The 22,842-nt window shown below is 41.8% G+C and overlaps 1 protein-coding gene and 1 pseudogene across 4 annotated transcripts; both read right to left on the bottom strand.

The window, feature by feature from the left end:
- Positions 1 to 11,667: 11,667 nt before the first annotated feature.
- On the bottom strand, positions 11,668 to 21,694 carry LOC125544113 (replication protein A 70 kDa DNA-binding subunit D). 3 transcript variants are annotated; one of them, XM_048707679.2, is made up of 18 exons: positions 20,942 to 21,693; positions 20,603 to 20,703; positions 20,434 to 20,522; positions 20,227 to 20,306; positions 14,837 to 15,000; positions 14,463 to 14,739; positions 14,292 to 14,385; positions 14,068 to 14,204; positions 13,907 to 13,988; positions 13,694 to 13,820; positions 13,456 to 13,607; positions 13,086 to 13,374; positions 12,967 to 13,025; positions 12,784 to 12,873; positions 12,512 to 12,568; positions 12,267 to 12,316; positions 12,106 to 12,165; positions 11,668 to 12,007 (listed from the first exon to the last, which is right to left on the bottom strand). In XM_048707679.2, exons 5-17 carry the CDS (start codon positions 14,987 to 14,989, stop codon positions 12,125 to 12,127), a joined length of 1,608 nt encoding a protein of 535 aa, XP_048563636.2. In that variant the 5' UTR covers positions 14,990 to 15,000; positions 20,227 to 20,306; positions 20,434 to 20,522; positions 20,603 to 20,703; positions 20,942 to 21,693; the 3' UTR covers positions 11,668 to 12,007; positions 12,106 to 12,124. The 3 variants fall into 3 exon arrangements, with proteins under 3 accessions (XP_048563636.2, XP_048563640.2, XP_087403317.1); XM_048707683.2 differs by having other exon boundaries at positions 12,967 to 13,016; positions 20,942 to 21,692; XM_087547191.1 differs by lacking the exons at positions 11,668 to 12,007; positions 12,106 to 12,165; positions 12,512 to 12,568 and having other exon boundaries at positions 12,267 to 12,511; positions 20,942 to 21,694.
- LOC147979828 (uncharacterized) lies at positions 16,774 to 19,775 on the bottom strand (annotated as a pseudogene). Its single transcript, XR_015619022.1, has 3 exons — positions 19,591 to 19,775; positions 18,100 to 19,503; positions 16,774 to 18,017 (listed from the first exon to the last, which is right to left on the bottom strand). The product of XR_015619022.1 is annotated as an uncharacterized LOC147979828 (transcript).
- Positions 21,695 to 22,842: the final 1,148 nt, after the last annotated feature.

Genomic DNA, 22,842 nt, shown 5'->3' with positions numbered 1-22,842 from the left:
AGATAGTGTTTTCAATGCACCAACCTGGAGTCTGGGAAGGAGCATGGCAGCTCATATCACCATAGGACGCATTGGAGAAGTTTATCAAGAAGACCTCAAGGACACTATCTACCAGATTTGCGGACGCCGAGATGAACAATGGGAGTTAGTCAGCACCAAGAAGGATAGATCCATTGCATCTTTCATCCAGGAGTTAAACCAGCACATTCGACGCCACGAGAACCAGATGCGCAATGATATGATAGAGTTGAAGAATGCAAAGGCAAGGATCATCGAGCTAGAAGGAGAACTGAAGTCTACATGCAAGGACTGCATGGACGAGATCGTAGCTCTAGCAAGACACAATGGCGATCTTAAGCAGGAGATTGAAGAACTCAAGAGGAAGTTAGCATCCAAGGAGGAAGACGAGTATGTCGCATGTCCGGACAACTACATCATCATTGACGACACCGATTCGGATCCAAGTGAACCCGACTTGAAGACGAAGCTGGAGCAGATATCATGGAGTCTTCCACCGGTTCAAATTTCTAGATGACCACCAGATAGTAGTAGTATTCCCCCATGTAAAAACAATAGTTCGAACACTTTTGAGATAGTTAGACCGACTGTAAGCCCTTGTTTGATTGAATGAAGTGATTTTGTGTGCATTTGCTCATGTGCATTGGGGTAGTGTTTTCCCTTTAGACCTCACTCTATTCTTAATTCTCGTCTTTTCTAAACCCGCAGATGCCTCCGAGACGTGACAATGGATTCCCACCGGAACTCACTCAGTTGATCCAGCAGCAGAATCAATTGATGCAGATGTTAGTCCAGAACCAACAGAACAACAACAACAACCCACCACCACCACCACCTGTTGACCACTTAGCCCGTTTCCTTAGGCTGAATCCACCGGTGTTTTCCAGTAGCACTGAGCCAATAGTAGCAGACGATTGGCTCCGCAAGATAGGAAGGGAGTTGACCACTGCAGGATGCACAGATGATGAGAAAGTGAAGTTTGTCGCACATCAGCTTGACGGACCCGCGGCAGCATGGTGGGAGAATTTCACAGCTACTTACCCAGTTGACACTGTCACATGGGATCAGTTTCAGCAAGCTTTCCGCACTGCCCATGTTTCAGCAGGAGCTATGGCCATGAAGAAGCGTGAGTTTCGCAACTTACGCCAAGGAGGAAGGACAGTTGGCCAGTACGTTGACGATTTCAGCAAGTTAGCACGTTATGCCCCAGATGACGTTGCTACGGATGCAGCTAAGCAGGAGAAGTTTCTGGAAGGACTGAATGATGAATTAAGCATGAGATTGATGGTAGCGAGTTTCAACAACTACCAGGAGTTGGTAGATCGTGCCATCATGATTGAAGGAAAGCAACAGCAGATTGAGAACCGTAAGAGGAAGTATGGATAGGGGAAGTATAACTCTGGAGCCCAGTAGAAGCCCCGTTTTACCCCTAAACCGGGATTTCAGTTTCAGCACACCCATGGAGGAGGTAGCTCGCACAACCATAATGGCCACAAGAATGGTAATGGGAATGGAGGAAGCAACGGCCAGAACCGGACCACCCCATCGACCCCAACCAAGAGAGACCTGAGTCAAGTCACCTGTTTCAAGTGTTCCAAGACCGGACATTATGCCAACGAATGTCCTGAAGGCCAGAATGGAAATGGCAATGGAAGCTCTGGGAAGAAGCCGAACCCTTTCAACAGGGGACAGGTGAACCACATTAATGTGGAGGAGGTTGAAGATCAGTCTGATGCAGTAATCGGTAAGTTTCTGGTTAAGTCATTTACTGCACTCGTTCTTTTTGATACTGGTGCATCACATTCATACATATCAAGGGGATTTGTGGATAAATATAACCTGCCAACCCAAGCCCTTAGGTCACCCATGTTAGTAAGCTCACCAGGAGCGGAGTTTATGGCTAGACGATGGTGTGATCGGTTACCATTAAGGATTGGAAACTATGTTTTTCCCTCAGACCTAATAGTATTGGAATCTAAAGGATTGGATGTGATATTAGGCATGGATTGGTTATCAAAGTATGAAGGGAATATTGAGTGTGCTAGTAAGTCAATTTTGCTTACCACACCAGAAGGACGAAGGATCAAGTATGTATCCCGGCATGTGCCAAAAAGGACACAAGTAAATTGCCTAACAGGAGTCGTGCAGGAGGAAGTACCAGTGGTAAAGGATTTTCCTGATGTATTTCCCGAAGAGTTGCCAGGCATGCCACCGGATAGAGACATTGAGTTTTTGATTGAGCTTTCGCCAGGCACCGGGCCAATATCAAAGAGACCACATAGGATGCCAGCAAAGGATTTGGTGGAAATTAAGAATCAGATTAAGGAGTTACTGGATAAAGGTTACATTCTCCCAAGTTCTTCGCCTTGGGGATCACCTGTACTTCTAGTGGAAAAGAAGGATGGATCATTAAGGATGGTTGTTGATTATCGAGGATTGAATGAAGTAACCATCAAGAATAAGTACCCACTGCCAATGATTAATGATCTGTTTGATCGTTTGCAAGGAGCTAAAGTGTTTTCCAAGATCGATTTGCGATCAGGGTACCATCAATTGAAGATTCGGGACCAGGACATACCTAAGACAACATTCACCACGAGATATGGACTGTATGAGTATACCGTTATGTCATTTGGATTGACTAACGCACCTGCCTATTTTATGAACCTGATGAACAAAGTGTTTATGGAGTTTTTGGATAAGTTCGTCGTAGTGTTCATTGATGACATCCTGGTTTATTCAAAGAATGAAGAGGAGCATAAGGAACATTTGCGTTTGGTTTTGGAGAAACTAAGGGAACATCACTTATACGCCAAATTCAGCAAATGTGAGTTTTGGTTGAAGGAAGTTGGATTCCTAGGACACGTTATATCCGGAGAAGGTATAGCAGTTGACCCCACAAAGGTTGAGACCGTAACCGAATGGGAAGAACCAACAACAGTTGGAGAAATTCGGAGTTTTCTTGGACTCGCAGGATACTACCGGAGATTCATTGAGAACTTTTCAAAGATTGCAAAGCCTATGACTGAATTGTTGAAGAAGGACACTAAGTTCAATTGGACTGAGGAATGTGAGGCTAGTTTCCAGGAGTTGAAGAAATGTTTGTTCACCTCACCAGTATTGATTTTGCCAGATCAAACCAAGGATTATGAGGTGTATTGCGACGCTTCACGTCGAGGACTTGGAGCAGTGCTTATGCAGGAAGGGAGAGTTGTTTCGTATGCTTCACGACAACTGAAGCCTCGTGAGTTGAATTATGCCACGCATGATTTGGAGTTAGCAGCTGTAGTGCATGCATTGAAAACGTGGAGACATTTCCTCATTGGAAATCATTGTGAGGTGTACACGGATCACAAGAGTTTGAAGTACATTTTCACTCAGAAGGAGTTGAACCTCCGACAAAGGAGATGGTTGGAGCTCATCAAGGATTATGACATGAGATTGCATTACCATCCCGGAAAAGCTAATGTAGTAGCTGATGCATTGAGCCGTAAGAGCCATGTCAACACCCTAGTGACGGGAGAAGTACCAAAGGAGTTAGCAGAAAACCTTTGTGAGCTATGTTTGGAAATAGTTCCGAGAGGCTATGTAGCAGCATTGGAGATTCAGTCAACATTGATGGATAAAATCAGAGAAGCTCAGAAATATGACAAGGAGATTGCTGCTATAAAAGAGAAATTGAGCGAAGGAAAAGTAAAGGGATTTCGTGAGGATGAGCACGATACCTTATGGTTTGAGGACCGTGTTTATGTGCCCAATGACCCGGAGATCAGGAAGTTGATTTTGCAAGAGGCACATGATTCACCGTATTCGATTCACCCAGGGAATACCAAGATGTATTTGGATTCGAAGGAAACATTCTGGTGGACCGGAATGAAGAAGGATATTGCAGCATATGTAGCAGTTTGTGATGTATGTCAGAGAGTAAAGGCAGAGCATCAGAAGCCAGCAGGATTGTTACAACCATTGCCGATACCCGAATGGAAGTGGGATAAGATAGGCATGGATTTTATCACAGGACTACCCAGGACGAAAGCAGGCTATGACTCGATATGGGTAGTAGTTGATCATTTGACAAAGGTAGCACATTTCATTCCAGTTAAGACCACTTACACCAGTGCTAAGTTGGCAAAGGTATACATGACTAGGATCATTTGTTTGCATGGAGTTCCGAGGAGTATCGTATCAGATAGAGGAACCCAATTTACCTCAAAGTTTTGGAATCAGTTGCATGAAACTTTAGGAACCAGACTAGAGTTTAGCACAGCTTTTCACCCGCAGACAGATGGACAGACCGAGAGAGTCAATCAGATTTTGGAAGATATGCTAAGAGCCTGTGCACTAGATTATGGATCTAGTTGGGACGATAACTTGCCGTATGCGGAGTTTTCTTATAACAACAGTTACCAAACCAGTTTAAAGATGGCACCTTTCGAAGCTTTATACGGAAGGAGGTGCAGGACACCGTTGTCATGGGACGAAGTTGGAGACCGTCAATTCTTTGGACCAAATTTGATTAAGGAGTCTGAACGGAAAGTTAAGTTGATTCGCGATAGGCTCAAGGTAGCCCAGTCCAGGCAGAAGAGCTACGCAGATTCTAAACGCAAGGAGACAGTTTACGAAACCGGAGACAGAGTTTATCTCCGAGTATCCCCACTTCGAGGAGTTAAGCGCTTTGGAGTTAAGGGAAAGTTAGCATCGTGTTTCGTTGGACCGTACAAGATCTTGCAACGTATGGGAGAAGTCGCTTATAAGTTGGAATTACCAGAGGAGCTGTCAGGAGTTCATGATGTATTCCATGTTTCTCAGCTGAAGAAATGTCATGCCGAGATGGCGGAGGTACCGCTAAGAGATACCGTGCCACTCGAAGCGATTCAGTTGAAGAACGACTTAACGTATGAGGAGAAGCCAGTCAAGATTCTCGATTATGCCAGCAGAGTTACCCGCAGCAAGGTTATCAAGTTTTGCAAAGTTCAGTGGAACCACCACTCAGAGGATGAAGCCACCTGGGAAAGAGAAGAAGATTTGCTCAAGGACCACCCTCACCTATTTTCTAGCCAACCCGAATCTCGAGGGCGAGATTCATCTTAAGGGGGGTAGGTTTGTAACATCCCAAAATTTCAATTTGGAATGTTATACACTAGATCATCATGCATAGCATATTTTCTTGCATTTTGGTCGATCCTAGAAATTTCACGCAACTCAAGGACCTTCGGAGAGAGTTGGAGATTTCGTTATTTTCATATTTGAGTTCTCTCAAATTTGGAAAAGAGGATCATTTGATTTATTTGTTTCATCTTCAATTATTTTTCCAATATCAAATTTTGGTTTTGCCGGAGTTTTGTTTGCTTTTTATTTGGATAGGGAAAAATGCGTGTTTTCAAAAATTGCATTCTAGGTCCGGAGTAAAGTTCATTTTGTTCGACTCATTTTTAGGAGTCGGGGAAAATTTACTTTAGTAATTTTGGAGTTCGTTTAGTTTAGTTTTCTTTTGTTTTTCTGCGCGCGAATCCAGTTAAAAAAAAGGACCAAGGCCAGCCGGGCCAAAGGCCCAGCCAGCCGGCCGCCTGCCCAGCCAGCGCGCGCGCCAGGCGCAGCGCCAGGCCGCCGCCTCCCTCGCTCTAGGCCGAGTCCCAGAGGGACTCTAGGCCGGTTAGCCCCCCTTTCCTTGTTTTGTTTTCCCTCTTTTGCTTGCCCCCTACCCCAAGTAATCCCCCCCACCTATATAAATACACCCCAAACCCCCCCTCTCCTCCTTAGCCGCGCCCCACCCCGCGCCCCTCACCCGCCGCCGCCGCTCTATAGCCGCTGCCGCCCTATAGCCGCCGTCGCCGCCGTTCGCCGGAGCCTCGCCGAGGTTGTCCCGCGCCGCGTCTCTTTTTCTCCCCTCGGTTCAGTTTTTTCTTCTAAACCGTTCCGGTTCTTTCTTAACCGTTCCGGTTTTCTTTCGTTCTTTGTTTCGGTTTTCTTTTCCGAAAACCCTAGATCGGTTTTCATTCTTCTTTCGGACCGTTCGTCTCAACGAACGTGATCACCGATTATTCCCGGGTTAACGACGCCCGTTCGTTTAATCGTTCTTCTTTTTCTTTTCGTCGGATTTATTCCACGATCGTGATCTCAGATCCGATCTTCGTTCTAGTCTTTCTTCTCGCTCGTTTATCGGAATCAGGTGATTCAAGCGCCTGGAGTTTCGTTTCGAAACCGCCATTCCGTCTAATCAACTTAAACAAGTTTTTGCCCCGGTAAAATTTGACCTAGTTTCAACTTGCTAGAACCGAGTTGTTTTCTTCCGCCGTTTGTTTTTCCGTCGTCTGTACGGTTCTTTCTTTCTTTGCAACCGGAGTTCTTAAGTTGAACTTTCTGGTTCGTTCTCTTGTTCGAGTTTTACCTGTGCATTAGATGAGTACTTATTGTATGCTTGTTGTTTGTCTGCGATAGATCACCCGGATTGCGCCGCTTGTTACTTCGAAACCCTAGGTCTCGCGGATCATCAGCAAGGCAAGTAACACTTTGATCATACCTTTTCTACAACCCATGTTTTATTGCATTAGATCAATCCTCTCACATTGCATGATTAGGATCTAATTAAATTGTGGGATGGGAAGTAGATGAGGTAGTACCTATTACCTGTATTATTATGAAACCTTTGGGAGTTACTTCTACGTTTGCTTATCATGCCATGCTATGCTAGTAGACGTGGATTGGGTGAGTGATATCCATGACAGATGTGAGTTGATAATTTTAATGGTTTATCTAAGGTGGCAACTTAAACACACATCTGGGTGGATTGAGGCACCTGATGTCTATCAGGACTTGCCTATTTTATTTTGGACCGCCACCCAGGCTCAAAGGGATCATAAGATCATTCATGCTAGAAACTTCTGTGTGCAGCCACATGCTACTATGGGCTCTGGCATAGTTGACTAAGTTGTGCGAACTCTTACGGGGTGGACTAGCATATGTAGGGGTTGTAGGTGGTACGGTCTACCCCACATGTAAGGTGCTAGCGCTTCTGAAAGACTATGTCTCGGTCATCCGTTTCTCAAACACCATGTAGTGCGAGAAAACAAATGGAGGCGATCGAGTCATGTGGGGAAAAGTGCACAAACCTCTGCAGAGTGTACAAACTAATCATGGTTAGCCGTGTCCCCGGTTATGGACAACTTGAGTATCTAGTACTTGAATATCATGTGAATCTCATCATGTTACTTCTAATTAATGTTGTTGGGTTTTAATTGTTCACTTAATTGGGATCGGAATGCTGTCAACCATTCTCGATGTTTCACAACTACCTTGATAGTTAAATAAATTTATTCCTTTGCAGTAGGGAAAAACTGGCTTTACGCAAAACTGTAACCATAGAGCTTTCCACCAGCCATATATGCATATAGTATAGATGTTTCATTCCATTACTCTCTATGTGTTACATTGCCAGCATATTCCATGTGCTGACCCGTTTTCGGGCTGCAACTTCTCATGTTGCAGACTTTTCAGATGACGAGTAAGGTGCTTTTAGGTCGTGGTTCTATACTCAGTGATGCCGTTGGAGTTGATGGACCCATTTATCTTCCGAGTCTTCCGCTGTTATCGATATTAGATGGCCTTAAGCCATATTTATTGTAATAAGTTCTCTTTGAGACAACGATGTAATAAGTGTGTGATTGCCACTCTGCTATAAATCCTTCGATGTACTATGTGGTGTCAGCATTACTGATCCAGGGATGACACCGGAGCACAGTAGACTTGATCCATTCGGGTCGGGTCGCCACAGTAGCGTAAGTATTTCCCTTAGTTTTTGAACCAAGGTATCAATCCAGTAGGAGGCCACGCTCAAGTCCCTCGTACCTGCACAAAATGATAGCTTCTCGCAACCAACGCGATTAGGGGTTGTCAATCCCTTCACGGTCACTTACGAGAGTGAGATCTGATAGATATAATATTTTTGGTATTTTTGGTATAAAGATGCAAAGTGAAAAGTAAAAGGCAAAGTGCCATAGGTTTCACTAGTGGCTTCTCTCAAGAGCATAAGTATTCTACGGTGGGTGAACAAATTACTGTTGAGCAATTGACAGAATTGAGCATAGTTATGAGAATATCTAGGCATGATCATGTATATAGGCATCACGTCCGTGACAAGTAGACCGAAACGATTCTGCATCTACTACTATTACTCCACTCATCGACCGCTATCCAGCATGCATCTAGAGTATTAAGTTAAAAACAGAGTAACGCCATAAGCAAGATGACATGACGTAGAGAGATAAATTCATGCAATATGAAATAAACCCCATCTTGTTATCCTCGATGGCAACGATGCAATACGTGCCTTGCTGCCCCTTCTGTCACTGGGAAAGGACACCGCAAGATCAAACCCAAAGCTAAGCACTTCTCCCATGGCAAGAACTACCAATCTAGTTGGCCAAACCAAACGGATAATTCGAAGAGACTTGCAAAGATAACCAATCATACATAAAAGAATTCAGAGAAGATTCAAATATTATTCATAGATAGACTTGATCATAAACCCACAATTCATCGGTCTCAACAAACACACCGCAAAAATAAGAAGATTACATCGAATAGATCTCCACAAGAGAGGGGGAGAACTTTGTATTGAGATCCAAAAAGAGAGAAGAAGCCATCTAGCTACTAACTGTGGACCCAAAGGTCTGAGGTAAACTACTCACACTTCATCGGAGAGGCTATGATGATGTAGAAGCCCTCCGTGATGAAGGCCCTCTCCGGCGGAGCTCCGGAACAGGCCCTAAGATGGGATCTCGTGGATACATAAAGTTGCAGCGGTGGAATTAGGTTTTTGGCTCCTGTTCTGTTCGTTTGGGGGTACGTTGGTATATATAGGAGGAAGAAGTACGTCGGTGGAGCACCGAGGGGCCCACGAGGCAGGGGGGCGCCCTAGGGGGGGAGGCGCCCCCACCCTCGTGACCGCCTCTCTGATGCCTTGGCATAGGGTCCAAGTCTCCTGGATCACGTTGGGTGAGAAAATCACGTTCCCGAAGGTTTCATTCCGTTTGGACTCCGTTTGATATTCCGTTTCTTCGAAACACCGAAATAGGCAAAAACATCAATTCTGGGCTGGGCCTCCGGTTAATAGGTTAGTCCCAAAATTAATATAAAAGTGGAAAATAAAGCCCAATATAGTCCAAAACAGTAGATAGTATAGCATGGAGCAATCAAAAATTATAGATACGTTGGAGACGTATCAGGCATCCCCAAGCTTAATTCCTGCTCGTCCTCGAGTAGGTAAATGATAAAAAGAGAATTTTTGATGCGGAGTGCTACTTGGCATAATTTCAATGCAAGTCTTCTTAATTGTGATATGAATATTCAGATTCGAAAGATTCAAGACAAAAGTTTATATTGACATAAAAATAATAATACTTCAAGCATATTAACAAAGCAATTATGTCTTCTCAAAATAACATGGCCAAAGAAAGTTATCCCTACAAAATCATATAGTCTGGCTATGCTCTATCTTCACCACACAAAGTATTTAAATCATGCACAACCCCGATGACAAGCCAAGCAATTGTTTCATACTCTAACTTTTTCAAAACTTTTTCAATCTTCACGCAATACATGAGCGTGATCCATGGATATAGCACTATAGGTGGAATAGAATGGTGGTTGTGGAGAAGACAAAAAGGATAAGATAGTCTCACATCAACTAGGCGTATCAATGGGCTATGTAGATGCCCATCAATAGATATCAATGTGAGTGAGTAGGGATTGCCATGCAACGGATGCACTAGAGCTATAAGTATATGAAAGCTCATCAAAAGAAACTAAGTGGGTGTGCATCCAACTTGCTTGCTCATGAAGACCTAGGGCAATTTGAGGAAGCCCGTCATTGGAATATACAAGCCAAGTTCTATAATGAAAAATTCCCACTAGTATATGAAAGTGATAACATGAGAGACTCTCTACTATGAAGATCATGGTGCTACTTTGAAGCACCAGTGTGGTAAAAGGATAGTAACATTGTCCCTTCTCTCTTTTTCTCTCATTTTTTTGTTTGGGCCTTTTCTCTTTTTTTATGACCTCTTTTTATTTGGGCTTCTTTGGCCTCTTTTATTTATTTTTCGTTCGGAGTCTCATCCCGATTTGTGGGGGAATCATAGTCTCCATCATCCTTTACTCACTGGGACAATGCTCTAATAATGATGATCATCACACTTTTATTTTTCTTACAACTCAACAATTACAACTCGATACTTAGAACAAGATATGACTCTATATGAATGCCTCCGGCGGTGTACCGGGATATGCAATATGACAATGATGGACTGTGTCATAATAAACGGAACGGTGGAAAGTTGCATGGCAATATATCTCGGAATGGCTATGGAAATGCCATGATAGATAGGTATGGTGGCTGTTTTGAGGAAGGTATATGGTAGGTGTATGATACCGGCGAAAAGTGCGCGGTATTAGAGGCTAGCAAAGGTGGAAGGGTGAGAGTGCGTATAATCCATGGACTCAACATTAGTCATAAAGAACCCATATACTTATTGCAAAAATCTAGAAGTTATCAAAGCAAAGTATTACGCGCATGCTCCTACGGGGATAGATTGGTAGAAAAAGACCATCGCTCGTCCCCGACCGCCACTCATAAGGAAGACAATCAATAAATAAATCATGCTCCGACTTCATCACATAACGGTTCACCATACGTGCATGCTACGGGAATCACAAACTTTAACACAAGTATTCCTTAAACTAGACAATTCCCCGCGCGTTGCTGCGGGAATTGATGGCAATATGTTTAGATGATACTTGGTTTAATGCGACATGGATATTTCAATTAACAATATGAGCATGAAAATACAAATATAAGATATTTATTGTACTTTATTCGTTTATTGTTGCAAAGTCTTGTAATTAAGTAGCATAATGTTGGTTTATAGTTTGTTAGAGTCGTCCACGCGGTTGTCTTCTTCATCGAGGAGAATTTGGACATGTTTAAATCCGTTCTTCATGTACTCAAAGATGTACTTGGTGGACCTGAAAGGATGTTCCTGGAGTAGCTTTGTGATATTGTCTTCACGTGCGTCCTCTTTCAAAGTGATCCATGTTGCGGATTTGGTGGTGGCATTTTTCATGTCTGCAATAGCCTCCATGTACTTCTTGTGAGTTTTTCTTGATGCATGCGTTGATGAAGAGGGTAGAACATTCTTTGTTGTGTAACGTTGCATCCTGTAGAAAAGTATGCGGGCAAATTGTGAAATATCATACATGAAACCGGCGAAATAACTTTGCATGTAATAGACATACCTTTTGCCTTGTTGCTGCTTGTCCATGTATTTGACAATAGTGAAGTTTTCAGTGTGAGAAAATATTTGCTTGTAGATATAGGTTGTATGGGGGGGGGGGGGGGGGGGGGGTATTATATAGTTGGACTGCAACCATAAGAGTTTTTAACCAAAGATGTTTTAGAAATGCTTTATACACTATTAACTGAGCAATGAATGTATTTATAGTGTCTAACCGAAATATTTTTTAGTAACCTTTAGTACAGAATTAACTGATCAATGAATTTTTAGAAACTGGCAATTGTGACTTACACTGTGATTGTAAGAACGGCCATTTGAGGTGTTAATGTAGGAATAAATATTTTACATGCATGCACGATTGTACAGTTTACAAAAAAAATATTATGGCCCATTTATAGGAGTGTATCCATTGTTGGTAAGCACAAAATTGCAAATATTGCCAGAAAACTTTGAAGTCGCTTGCATGAAACCAAAAGTACGCACGAGTAGACATCTCGGTTACAATATAAAGGTAATGGGTATGAGAACATTCTCGGTCACAATAGAAGTTGAGCAATAAAAAAAATTATTGTTGTCAGCTGGCAGTGTCAAAGCGCTGTGGAAGTTGAACATTCTTGATTATTTGTCTTTTGGAGCACTGTGGAAGTTGGCTGTATGAGCATTGTGGAAGCTGCTTGTATGAGTATTGTGGAAGTTGCCTACATGAAGTGTGATACATAGTATTTTTAGAAATGCAACAATTATTAGAAGTTCCAAATGTTTGAATATAAAAACAGAGGTACATAATATACAATACCTTTGTATGCACTTTCATTTTAGTCTGTCTTTTCATAGTTGTTTGCTGCATTTTTATTGTCTGCATTGGTGGGTACAGAAAATATTTAGAACTGTAAATATATGAACAGAAAAATTCATTGGCGAGATATTCAACTATAGGTAATGGGAAGTAATACATACTCTCGCTCTGCTTTTGCCTTTTCGAAAGAGGACTATCTGTGCTTTTTGAGCTGCATTGAGAAATTTGATTGCATTTATTAGGAAACTAAATAAGAAAGTAATATTATAGGTACAGGATTGTTAGGATTGCATTGGCAGGAAACTAAACATAAATAAATCCTTTGTAGTGGATGTGAGTGTTGTGAAGCATTAGACAGGAAACTAAACAGAGTTGTTTGGCATCATCCTTGTGAGTGTTGTGATACCTGTTAGAGTTGTTGGCATCATCCTTGTCAAAATCAATCCTTCTTTTTACTTCGGAACTGATTTGAATGTACATTATAAATAAGAAAGTACGTTTATCAGAGGAATTGAATAAGCATGGAGGTTAGTGAAGCATTAGACAGATGAACATACAAAACAGAGCAATTATTAGATTTACCAAAGAAAAATCCTAAAGGTTGAAATGTTTAATCTCAACTTCGCTTGGAGGTTTGTGAAGCATTACACACATGAAATTCTATGTGGCCAAATTTACCTGGATCCACTTTCCTTTGTAATGATAGGTGTGCGGTTATCACTTGCAGGTGTATTGTTCAAGGGGGCCTCTGGCTGCTGTGCACTTGGACTGAAAATAATATATATAATGCTCATCAGAGAATATGGATTTAATGTTTTGTTAATATATTTTCAAAATTTAAATTGATAAATGGCCAGGAACCTCTCAGCATTTATGACAGATGAAGTTGGTGCAAGGTTATCTTGTGCTGACTGAAAAAGCTTCACATGTCAAGTTAATAGGATGATATATGAAGGTAATGAGTATCAAAAAGTTCTTACCTTTGAAGCAGTTAATAGAGGAACTGATTTGGTATTGTCCACGGGGAAACTTTTTTTCAAGACATATTTTATAGGGTACTTGGCAGTTGAATCAATATTCATTCCTATATAGAATAACCTTTCTTTACCAATGGCTTTATCCAGGGAAAGCACCTGATCCGCAGCATCTATTGTCATGTTCATAGAAACTTGCTCAGCATGACGCTCAACCAAGTCTTCAGCTACTTTATTAAATGCAACTGCATTTAAACTTGCTGAGCTATCTGTTAGTGTAAGGGGGAGCTTATACCTGAAGGATTGTAGAATTGTTAGTGACATGAATAAGAGAAAAGCAATTTATAAGGATTAGATTTAGGAAGATGTATGGTACATTGGGCATGGAACAGGAAATTGGCAGGTGCATGTTGGGGTATCTGACATGTTGTTGTAACCTTTTCCACACCGCTTGCATGCTTTGTAGTACCATTTGATTGATGGTATAATGGATGTCACCTTTGCAATAGTACTGAATGTTGCTCCTCCCTTGTGGAAGAAAAGGTTGGAGCATCAATTATATATTTTTTGGATAGAGATGTTTTAGAAAACGAACTATCTCGAAAAGTACTGACCTGAAAAGATGTGGTTGGCAAGGTAGATATTTGTTCAATGGTATACAGCTTGCCTGCTGCTTCAAGTGGAGATAGATGTGCGACTTTAGGGAGATTCTTTTGTAGAGTTGGAAATTTCCATTGGTAGCTTCAAATTATTTTGATATAATCTATTAGTATATTGTAGCGGCGAACAAAAAAATTAGGCAAATGGCAATGAGGGAGGTGGAGAACCTGCTGCGATAGTGTTGAACTTCAGGTATATTGAGGTCAAGATACACCTGTGTTGCCGAACTTGAAGATCCTTGTATTGTACCTATAAGATTATGTGGTTAATAGTATATTTAAATAAATCCTTTCATTTTTCCTTGAAGCAAGCTCGTTTGATAATTCACCTGTAAACTTCTGTGAAGTTGCAGTTATACCAAGAAAAATAGCTATCACAATTCCTTCTAGAGATTTTTTAAGTACTGCTTCTTCATCAAATGATTCTCCATGTTTGCCCCATAGAACTACTTCTTGCGTTTGTTCACTAGAAAAGCAAGGTATACTTATAGAATTGCAGGAAAAAGGGTCTTTGCGGAAGAAATTAAGTGGCATCGTTGCGAGAAAGACATACTCTAGGTTTCGGATTTTTATCTTCCGAAGTTTGTTCTGAGATGTTGGGCTAGCATAATCGTATGGACCAACATCACTTATTACTCCAATAATATCTGAACGGAAAAATTATGTATAGGAAGTTAAAAAGCATTATAACTGTTAGGAGAGAAAATAAGGAACCACAGATTACCTAGGAGTTGTTTTGAATCAATTGCTTTTCTTGGCAGCTGATCAAATGGACAAAAGTTGAAGGAAACAGTAGGTATATTTGCTCCTCTTAAGTGCAATGCATGGACCTTTGTGTCATGTTTGAATTGCAGCATGTAGTTCTGATGGTGGTAGACATATGATTTGCTTCTGTTATCAATAGCCACAATATCTGAAATAATGTAGACAGATCCTTCTGATAGCAATCCACGAAACTGTTTTCCATATTTTTTGGGCACACTCATCTGTGCCATGTTGCCCTGCAAACAAACGAAATAATTAAATGTGATATGTAAATTTAATATCATTGTGAGTACAAATGTGAATGTGCAATTTGGAGCACACAATTACACTTACATCTTCATCTAAGAGAATGCCATCAATGCTTAGCAAGCCATCTCCATATATGGGATTAATTATTTTAGCATCCCAAAGCCTTATCAGGCGTGCAAAGACCCTACAGTTTTGCTGTCCTGAAGTGATGCTTTTAAGTGCTGTACTTGACTCCATATCTCAGATATCTATGAATGAATAATAAGACTGTTAGGAAAAAATTATGGTATGCTAAAAATGTTTAGAACATATCTCGGAAATTTGAGGCATATCATAAAATACCTATCAGTTCTAGGTTCTATGCCTATTTATTTGACTGAATACCTCAGCATATACTACATTATGTGTGCAATGTTCATAAGAAACTGGACTATTTTCAATCAGAACTCGCAATCCCTCTGGTGATGTAACTCTTGAAAATGCTACATATAATTGACCGTGGGAGAAAATAGGAGATGGCAAGTAGACACCAACTCGGTTCAGTGTTTGGCCTTGACTTTTGTTTATTGTCATAGCATATGGAAGGCGAACAGGAAACTGGTGATGCCTCAGTTTGAAAGGCCACTTAGACTGAGCTGATGTAGTGACAATTCTAGGAATATATACTCTTGAACCTATAGCTTTTCCTGTTATGATTTGTCCTTCTATTACACGGCCTGTTAGTTGTGTAACAATGAGTCTAGTGCCATTACAAAGCCCTCTTGATGGATCAAGATTACGAAGTAGCATGATAGGAACACCGATTTTCAAATGCAGCACATGGTCTGGAAGACCAGGTATCTCAAGCTTGTTTAGAAACTCAGTCGGATATAATGCCTCTAGAGTAGAATGATTAGGGCAGCTGTCGTCAATTGAATCTGCACTATAATATGACATTTCACTTGTTGGTAGCTGAGAAATCATTCTGGCATTTATTTTAGAAACAACATCATTGGTGGGTGCAAGAATTGCACGATCACACAAATATGATGTATTGTTAGCAGATTCACAGCCTGAGTCATAGACAAATGAAATCAATCCATCTATATTTCTAGACTCTACGGACAAAAGGAGATACTGGGGTATCTCTATAAATATGTTGTTGGGGGTCATTTGGAATAGGAATAAAAGGCTCAGTGCCATTTCCAACTCGTAATAGCCACTCAGCAAAATTCCGTAATGCTTCTCTCTTTGAGATGGACAGAGATGCTGAGGAGAGCCTCATATTTTCATTCAATTGAAGAAGTGTGCACTGGTTCCACAAATAAGAGTTAACAATGCAAGATTTTAAAATCTGTTGTCTTGTTGCATTTTTATTACCGGAAGTGTTTGAAGAAAATCCCCACCAAGAACTACAGTGATGCCTCCAAACTGCATGTCTTCAGCATTAGGTCTAGTATCTGACATTATATCCCTGAGAGTGCGGTCTAGTGCTTCAAAACAATATTTATGGTTTACCGGTGCTTCATCCCAAACAATAAGAGATGTATTTTGAATAAGTTCTGTCAGGTGTGTATCTTTCTTTATACTACACATTGAATTCTGAGAAATTTCCAAAGGGATTTTAAAACGGGAATGTGGTGTTCGACCTCCTGGGAGCAATAGAGAAGCAATTCCTGATGATGCAACTGCCAATGCAATTTTCCCTTGGCTTCGTAACGAATACAGTAAAGTAGTCCATAGGAAAGTTTTTCCAGTCCCTCCGTATCCATAAACAAAGAACGTTCGGCCTTCATTATTTATTGCAGAATTATAGATAGCATGAAATACATCCTTCTGGTTGCTGTTTAGCTTTGGAATATTATCATTCAAAGTGGATGTCATGTCTGGAATATCATAGCTAAGCTCATCAAGCAAAATTCGGTTTTGTGAAGAAGCATTTCCCATATCATCTGGTAGTGGCAAATTAAAATGGGATAAGCAATATCCAGAATCCCTTAGCAATTTATCAAGCTCAATGAGAAGACAGGATGTCACGTACAAATGTAGTGATGAATTGCTTGTCAGAGAAGGACCAGGATTCAACCGATGTGCTATATCTTCAGACATTGGTGATGCATGTTCTTCAAAAAGTTTGATAGGATTTGTTACATCACAAAAAAGCAGCAGGGTAAAAAAAAGCTGACGTAATTGAAATGGTAATGCCCACTGAGCTGCACCTTTTAAAGCGTTCGACCACTCTCGGTCATCACCTAGGAGACCTAAAGCTTCACATGCAGCACGAAATGTGGGATACACTTGGCCTGATATAGTTCGGATATGAGTGAAGGATGTTGGGCCTTTACGAACGTGGAGCAACATCCGCAAGTAGAATAATTCCCCTTGTGAAGGGTTGACATGTGCAATTCGGGCAATTTTATTATGAGCACCTCGACGAAAACTCCAATATTTCTCTTGTTGGTGCCATGTCCAATATTCAGGAAATTCTATGTAGGTGTATCATCGAGCCTCGGTGTGTTGCACATTAGCCTCTAACCATGCAGTCAATTTAGTTGCCATATTTTTTGGGTCTTCAATTACTTGTTCTAGATTATCATCTTCAGAGAAAATTACATTATTCTCAAGAGGAAGATGAACAGGGAGCCTTTCTACGGAAGGTTCTGTATGGTGAATATCATACTCGAACAGACGCCAAGCAGCATCATTTGGTGTGACACAACGACACTCTAAATAGTTATCAATTTCATTAATTGTCTCAGTCGACGAATCTGATGACGTAGACTTGGAGTAGAGGCCAATTCTAGCACAATCAAATCCTTTTGTAACATATTTGAAAAGATATTTGTGCATACCATCATGATTAACCTTTTCTACATTTATGTGGGCTTGATACTTAACCAGCAGATCAACATTATGAGGAACAATGTATCTATTGTCAATGTCAACTTTATTTTTTCTAGCAGTTATTCCATTGTTTGGTCGGGCATATTCAGTAAAACCATTCTCCCGGATAGTGGTTTGCTCACAGAAATCCTTCGGGTAAAATTTTGTGCACTTTCCTTCTGACATGCATGGGGAAAACTGGTTGAGAGGGCCACAAGGGCCATGGACCATGAAAGAAGATATAGCTTCATATCATATCCAATTGGGTCTTTCACAGGATCTGGCAATTGAGCAGAAATAATTGAATTTATCTTCTGTGCATCTAAGGGGGCTTCTTTGGCTAACCATATAATTATATGAGCATGTGGGAGGCCACGTTTCTGAAATTCAACTGTGTAGATAACTACAAGAAAGTACAATATTTTTAATAACTGACACAAAAGTTTGTTGTGCAAAGGAAATAAGGTTGGGGAAAGTGCTATTACCCGCATTTATGGGACCGAAGAATTTTTTCTTTTTAATATCATCCATCAACATATCAAGCTTCATTTTGAATACCCGGTTGACAATATCTGGACGGTCAGATGGCTCTTGTCCTGGAATGGAGGATAAAGCCTCCATAACTTCAGGCCAGGCAGCATTTGATGTGAACGTCACAAATAGATCTGGGCAACCATATTTTCTACAAATAGCGATGGAGTCTTGATAGTTTTGGTATAAATAGCGAGGGCCTCCAGTAAAGTAGGATGGTAATATAATCCTCTACCCAACAGAAGAACCGGATGCAATACCTCTTGATACAGAATTTGCCAAAGAACTAAATGATGATGATCTGTATTTACTCTGAAAGCTAGGCTTGCGGTAGAATCCAATACGGAATGTTTCAACACAACAATAGCCATCCACAAAGTAAGCCTGTGTTAATCTTTTGCATCGTAATGGAGTATTGAAGTCATTTGGCCTATCATGCAACCTATATGTGTAGTAATGTAGCATTGTGACTTTTTGGTGTTGATTGGCTGAAGTGCTTGATCTTTGCCGGTACATAAGCTCATCATGGTAGCCATCTTCTCCATATGGAAATAACAGAGGATACTGCATGGACATAAACTTGGGGTGTTTCTCACTAATTCGCTGTAACTGTGATGAATGGTCTTGTATTATAATGTCTCGTCCTACATTAGATGACCCAATATCACCAACCACTAATCCAACAACCTCAAACGCAACTGGAGCACTATAGATGTCTCCATGGGCATCAGGTTTGCCATATATCCTGATTGTTAAATGGTCACAATCACTCCCAGCTAATCTTTGACTTGCTGTCCTAAACAGCTTGATAATGGGGTTATGTGTGTTCAACATTTGTATGAACGACTGAACAATGTCTTCGTTAGCTTGGAATGAAGAGCTTGAAGACGAAGCAGAGCGTGAAGACGAAGCAACATTTATTCGGTTTGAAACCTCACGCTCAGTATCAAACATGTATAACTGTGCATATTCTGGTCGTTCCCCAGTTGGTCTCAAAGAACCAATGCGGTGACAAATCTGCCCACTAACCATGAAAACATATGGGCCTCATCCATCATTTATGGTTTCATTAATTTTAGCTCCCATTGAAGTCATTGCAAACATTGTATTGTACTGCCTAATATGTTTAAAGAAGTGTCTGGAGAGTGTTCTGTCCTGGAATGTCAGTAAATCCAAGAGGGGTTGAGGAGGAGGATCATATGGCCGCAGGTAAACTTTTCCTCCCTTGCAACACAAATTATATGTTGGATCTGGAGTATGTCTTTCTCTGCGTAGACGCTCATCATACCAAAACAGAGCACCACAGTGTTTGCAAGAATGATGGGGACCTCCAAGGTTTAAGCGTTGAAATATAGTTCCTGAAAGATAAGCCGCGAAGAGTTTTTTTGTAAATGTAGTCATCCCAAAACTCTAAGGCGTGAACTGGAATGTGGGTAGAATCTTACGGTTATGTGCAAAGACCAGATTTTGTGTGTGTGATGTCGATGTGGATGATTCTTCGTTTGTAGGTTGGTGTGATGTTTGTTTACCTCTAGAGGCTGTTGATTTATACATATGAAGAAGTAGATGGTGAAATAAATAAGACAGGTCATACGGAAGATAAAATATTTGGAGAAATATAATGTGCCTAACAAACCTCTTTTTTCTTTTTTAGCCATGAGTTCCATACGCATACGACGGTTCTGAGCAGCAACATACGGGTTTAGTCGAGGAGGAGGATTAGGTAATGATGGATGATGTTTTCATCCAACTCGATTATGCGAAGAGTTTTCTGCATTATCCATGTCGGAAACTCTAGCAAAAGTGGGGGGGGGGGGGGGGGGGGGGGTGAAGAGACTAAATAACACTCTCACCAAACCTTTGTAAAATTCTTAAGAATGTTAGATGCAGGGGTTGAATGCAAGGCATATGGATTCCCGTACCATAAACAAACAACAATTCAGAACAGGGTAAATAAATAGAATGCATAACTATAAAAAAACAAAACTTCAGAACAGAGAAAGTTAATAAAATGCAGTGCTAAGTATTCAATCTAGCCAAACTGAATTGAAATAATTAGTGATGTATGGAATAGTATGTACCCTGTAGGATTGGATGTCTGGCTATGTAGCGACCGTAGAACAACCAAGATCACTACCCCGGTGTCCAAATCGCCTAACACCTGAGGATTAATAGTTTTTTTATTGAACCACTATATGTCATGAGGCAAAATTAACGAAGCATACCAAAATTCAGAAATCGCAGTTAACTTCAGATAGTAATCAAGAATACATGGCAACATCATTTACCTATAGGTGCCGTAAATTCCAGGCTCTTCCGTATGCAGCTGGGGAAGAACAACCAAGATGGGGGCCCTGGCGTCCAATTCGTCCAGTACCTGAGGAAGTCCAACATTGTGATTCAACTTGCAATATGGCACAAGGAAGGTCGAGAAGGATAGGGAAGGGAGTTTCTCACCAGTGGTACGGGTATGAGCGGTATGGCAGAAGCCCACCACGATTGTTACAAAGTGAGTTCAGGTGGAGCACCGAATTTAAAGAGGAAACCATCAGTTTCTCCTGCAGAGATCGTGGGGAGAGGAAGTGAAGCATCAATCACTAATGACCAGCAGCTAAAGGGTTTAAGTGATGGCATCGGAGAAGATAAACAGCATGGGCCATTTGGAGCATTGGGCTGCAAAGGCGTTGATGAAGTGGGCTGGGAAAATTGAGGACCTCCAGCTTTAGAAGCCTAGCGAGCAGATACTCAAAAAAGAAGCCTAGCAAGCAGCAGTGAAGTAAATGCGGCGATGCTCACCTCACCTTTGAATCGGGCTCCTCATCATCGACTCGCCGCGGAGCAGAGTGTACAGAGTGGACGGTGACCATGGCGGACAACCCGCGTCCCAACTGCGCCTACACGCTCGGAGCTGAGGAAAGTGTGCCGTGAGGCGGGGCGATACGCGAGCGAGGAGAGCGGCGCGTGGTGTGCAGCGGCGTCGGCTTCAAGGTGGGGCCGGGAGTCAGCCTGGCGGCGGCAGAGGAGGCGTACAGGGGTGGCGACGGGCATGTTCGCCACACTGGATGCGTGGGCGTCGTGGGCGCAGCGGAAGGAGGGAGAGGAGGTAGCGCGGCGCCGGCGCTCTGGCTATGGCGCGGCGGAGGCATGGCTGGTGGGCAGGGTGGATGGCACACGTATGTCCGTGGGCGCCCTGGGCGAAGCGGGAGGAGGTGCCCGGAGGAGGGAGCGGGAGGATGTGCCCGGAGGAGCGAGAGGAGGCCGGACGGGTGCCGCTCCGGTGGAGGAGCACTTCAGATTTGGTGGGGCGGCCGACGCGGCGGACAGCCGGCGCTCTGCGTGCGCCCGCGGCGGAGGCATGGGTGGGCGCAGCTCCAGAAGAGGAGTGGATGGGAGGGAGGAGAGGAGAGGAGGAAGCGCGCCGGACGGGCGGTGGTCCGGTGGTGAGGCGAGGCGGCCGTGGGCTCAGTGAGGAGACCAGAGGGAGGAGGAGGGGCGCTGCAGATTTGGGGCGGTGGGCCAGCCGCCCGTGCGGGATGGGGAAAGGTTGGACAGCGGCTGCTGTGAAGCTGGAAAAAGAAACAGTTTTTCTTTTCTAGGCGGGGTGAAAAAGAGTGATTGGTTGATTTTGCAAACTGATGATGTGGCATATAGATGATGTGGATAGTGTGCATGTTGAGAGAATAGGTAGAAGTGGGGAGCAACTTCTTGAGAATGTTAGATTCACAACTACTCAACTAGCATGACTCTAATATTATCACCTCCATATCTCAAAACAATTATCATGCTTCAATCTTTTCTTAGTATTCAACACACTTAAAAGAAAGTTTCACAAATCTTGAATACCAAGCATATTATTATTAAGTAAATTACCATGCTATTAAGAGACTCTCAAAATAATTTAAGTGAAGCATGAGAGATCAATAGTTTCTTTAAAAAAAATCCACCACCGTGCTCTAAAAGATCTAAGTGGAGCACATAGAGCAAAATTATAACGCTCAAAAGATATAAGTGAAGCACATAGAGCAAAACTACATAGCTCAAAAAGATATAAGTGAAGCACATAGAGCAAAACTACATAGCTCAAAAAGATATAAGTGAAGCACATAGAGCAAAACTACTTAGCTCAAAAAGATATAAGTTGTGATGCCCGGATAGTTAAGCTACAGTAAACCCCGTTAATGGTGTCATGTCACCACATTACTGTTGCTAATCCTCACTTGATCCAAATCATTGTTCAGAATTCGAATTCAAATTTAAAGTTAAAAATTCAAATTTGTCAAACATGAAAACTAAAATGTTCAAAGTGTGGAAAATGATCCCTGGATATTTGTCATGTTAAAACCACATTTTTATAAAGTTTTTAAATGCCCCTTGATGAATAAAACAGGGGCTAAAACAATTATTAAATACTTTTAAAATGATAAACAAATGTAAGACTATTTTATTGCAAAATTAGTTGTCACAGTAATCGTATTACTAACACTAATTTAGGGGCTAGTTGTATATTTTACAAAAAAATAAAATGAAAAGAACTAATAGGAGACAAATAAATTAAATAAAAAGTAAAACAAAAACAAAACAAAACAAAAAAAAGAACGAAGAGAGAGAACCCCCTCCCCTGGGCCTTTCGGCCCAACAGGGCTACCAGGCCACCCACAGGCCGGCCACCCCCACTCCCCATATCCCGCACCCCCGTG

This window comes from Triticum urartu, chromosome 3A, assembly GCF_056163025.1.
Source record: "Triticum urartu cultivar PI428250 chromosome 3A, HENAU_Tu73, whole genome shotgun sequence".
NCBI classification, from domain to species: domain Eukaryota; kingdom Viridiplantae; phylum Streptophyta; class Magnoliopsida; order Poales; family Poaceae; genus Triticum; species Triticum urartu.
Note: the sequence above shows the minus strand (reverse complement) of the source record. Positions and strands in the feature narration are given on the sequence as shown.

Bases quoted from the DNA above. Each gene is read 5' to 3' on its own strand.
- LOC125544113 (XM_048707679.2), bottom strand. From the start codon at position 14,989: ATGGAGTCAAGTACAGCACTTAAAAGCATCACTTCAGGACAGCAAAAC. The intron at 14,386-14,462 runs GTAATCTGTGGT...TTTTCCGTTCAG, and splicing joins TGATTCAAAACAACTCCTAG to ATATTATTGGAGTAATAAGT. The intron at 12,569-12,783 runs GTAAATTTGGCC...CATTCAAATCAG, and splicing joins ACAAAGGAAAGTGGATCCAG to TTCCGAAGTAAAAAGAAGGA.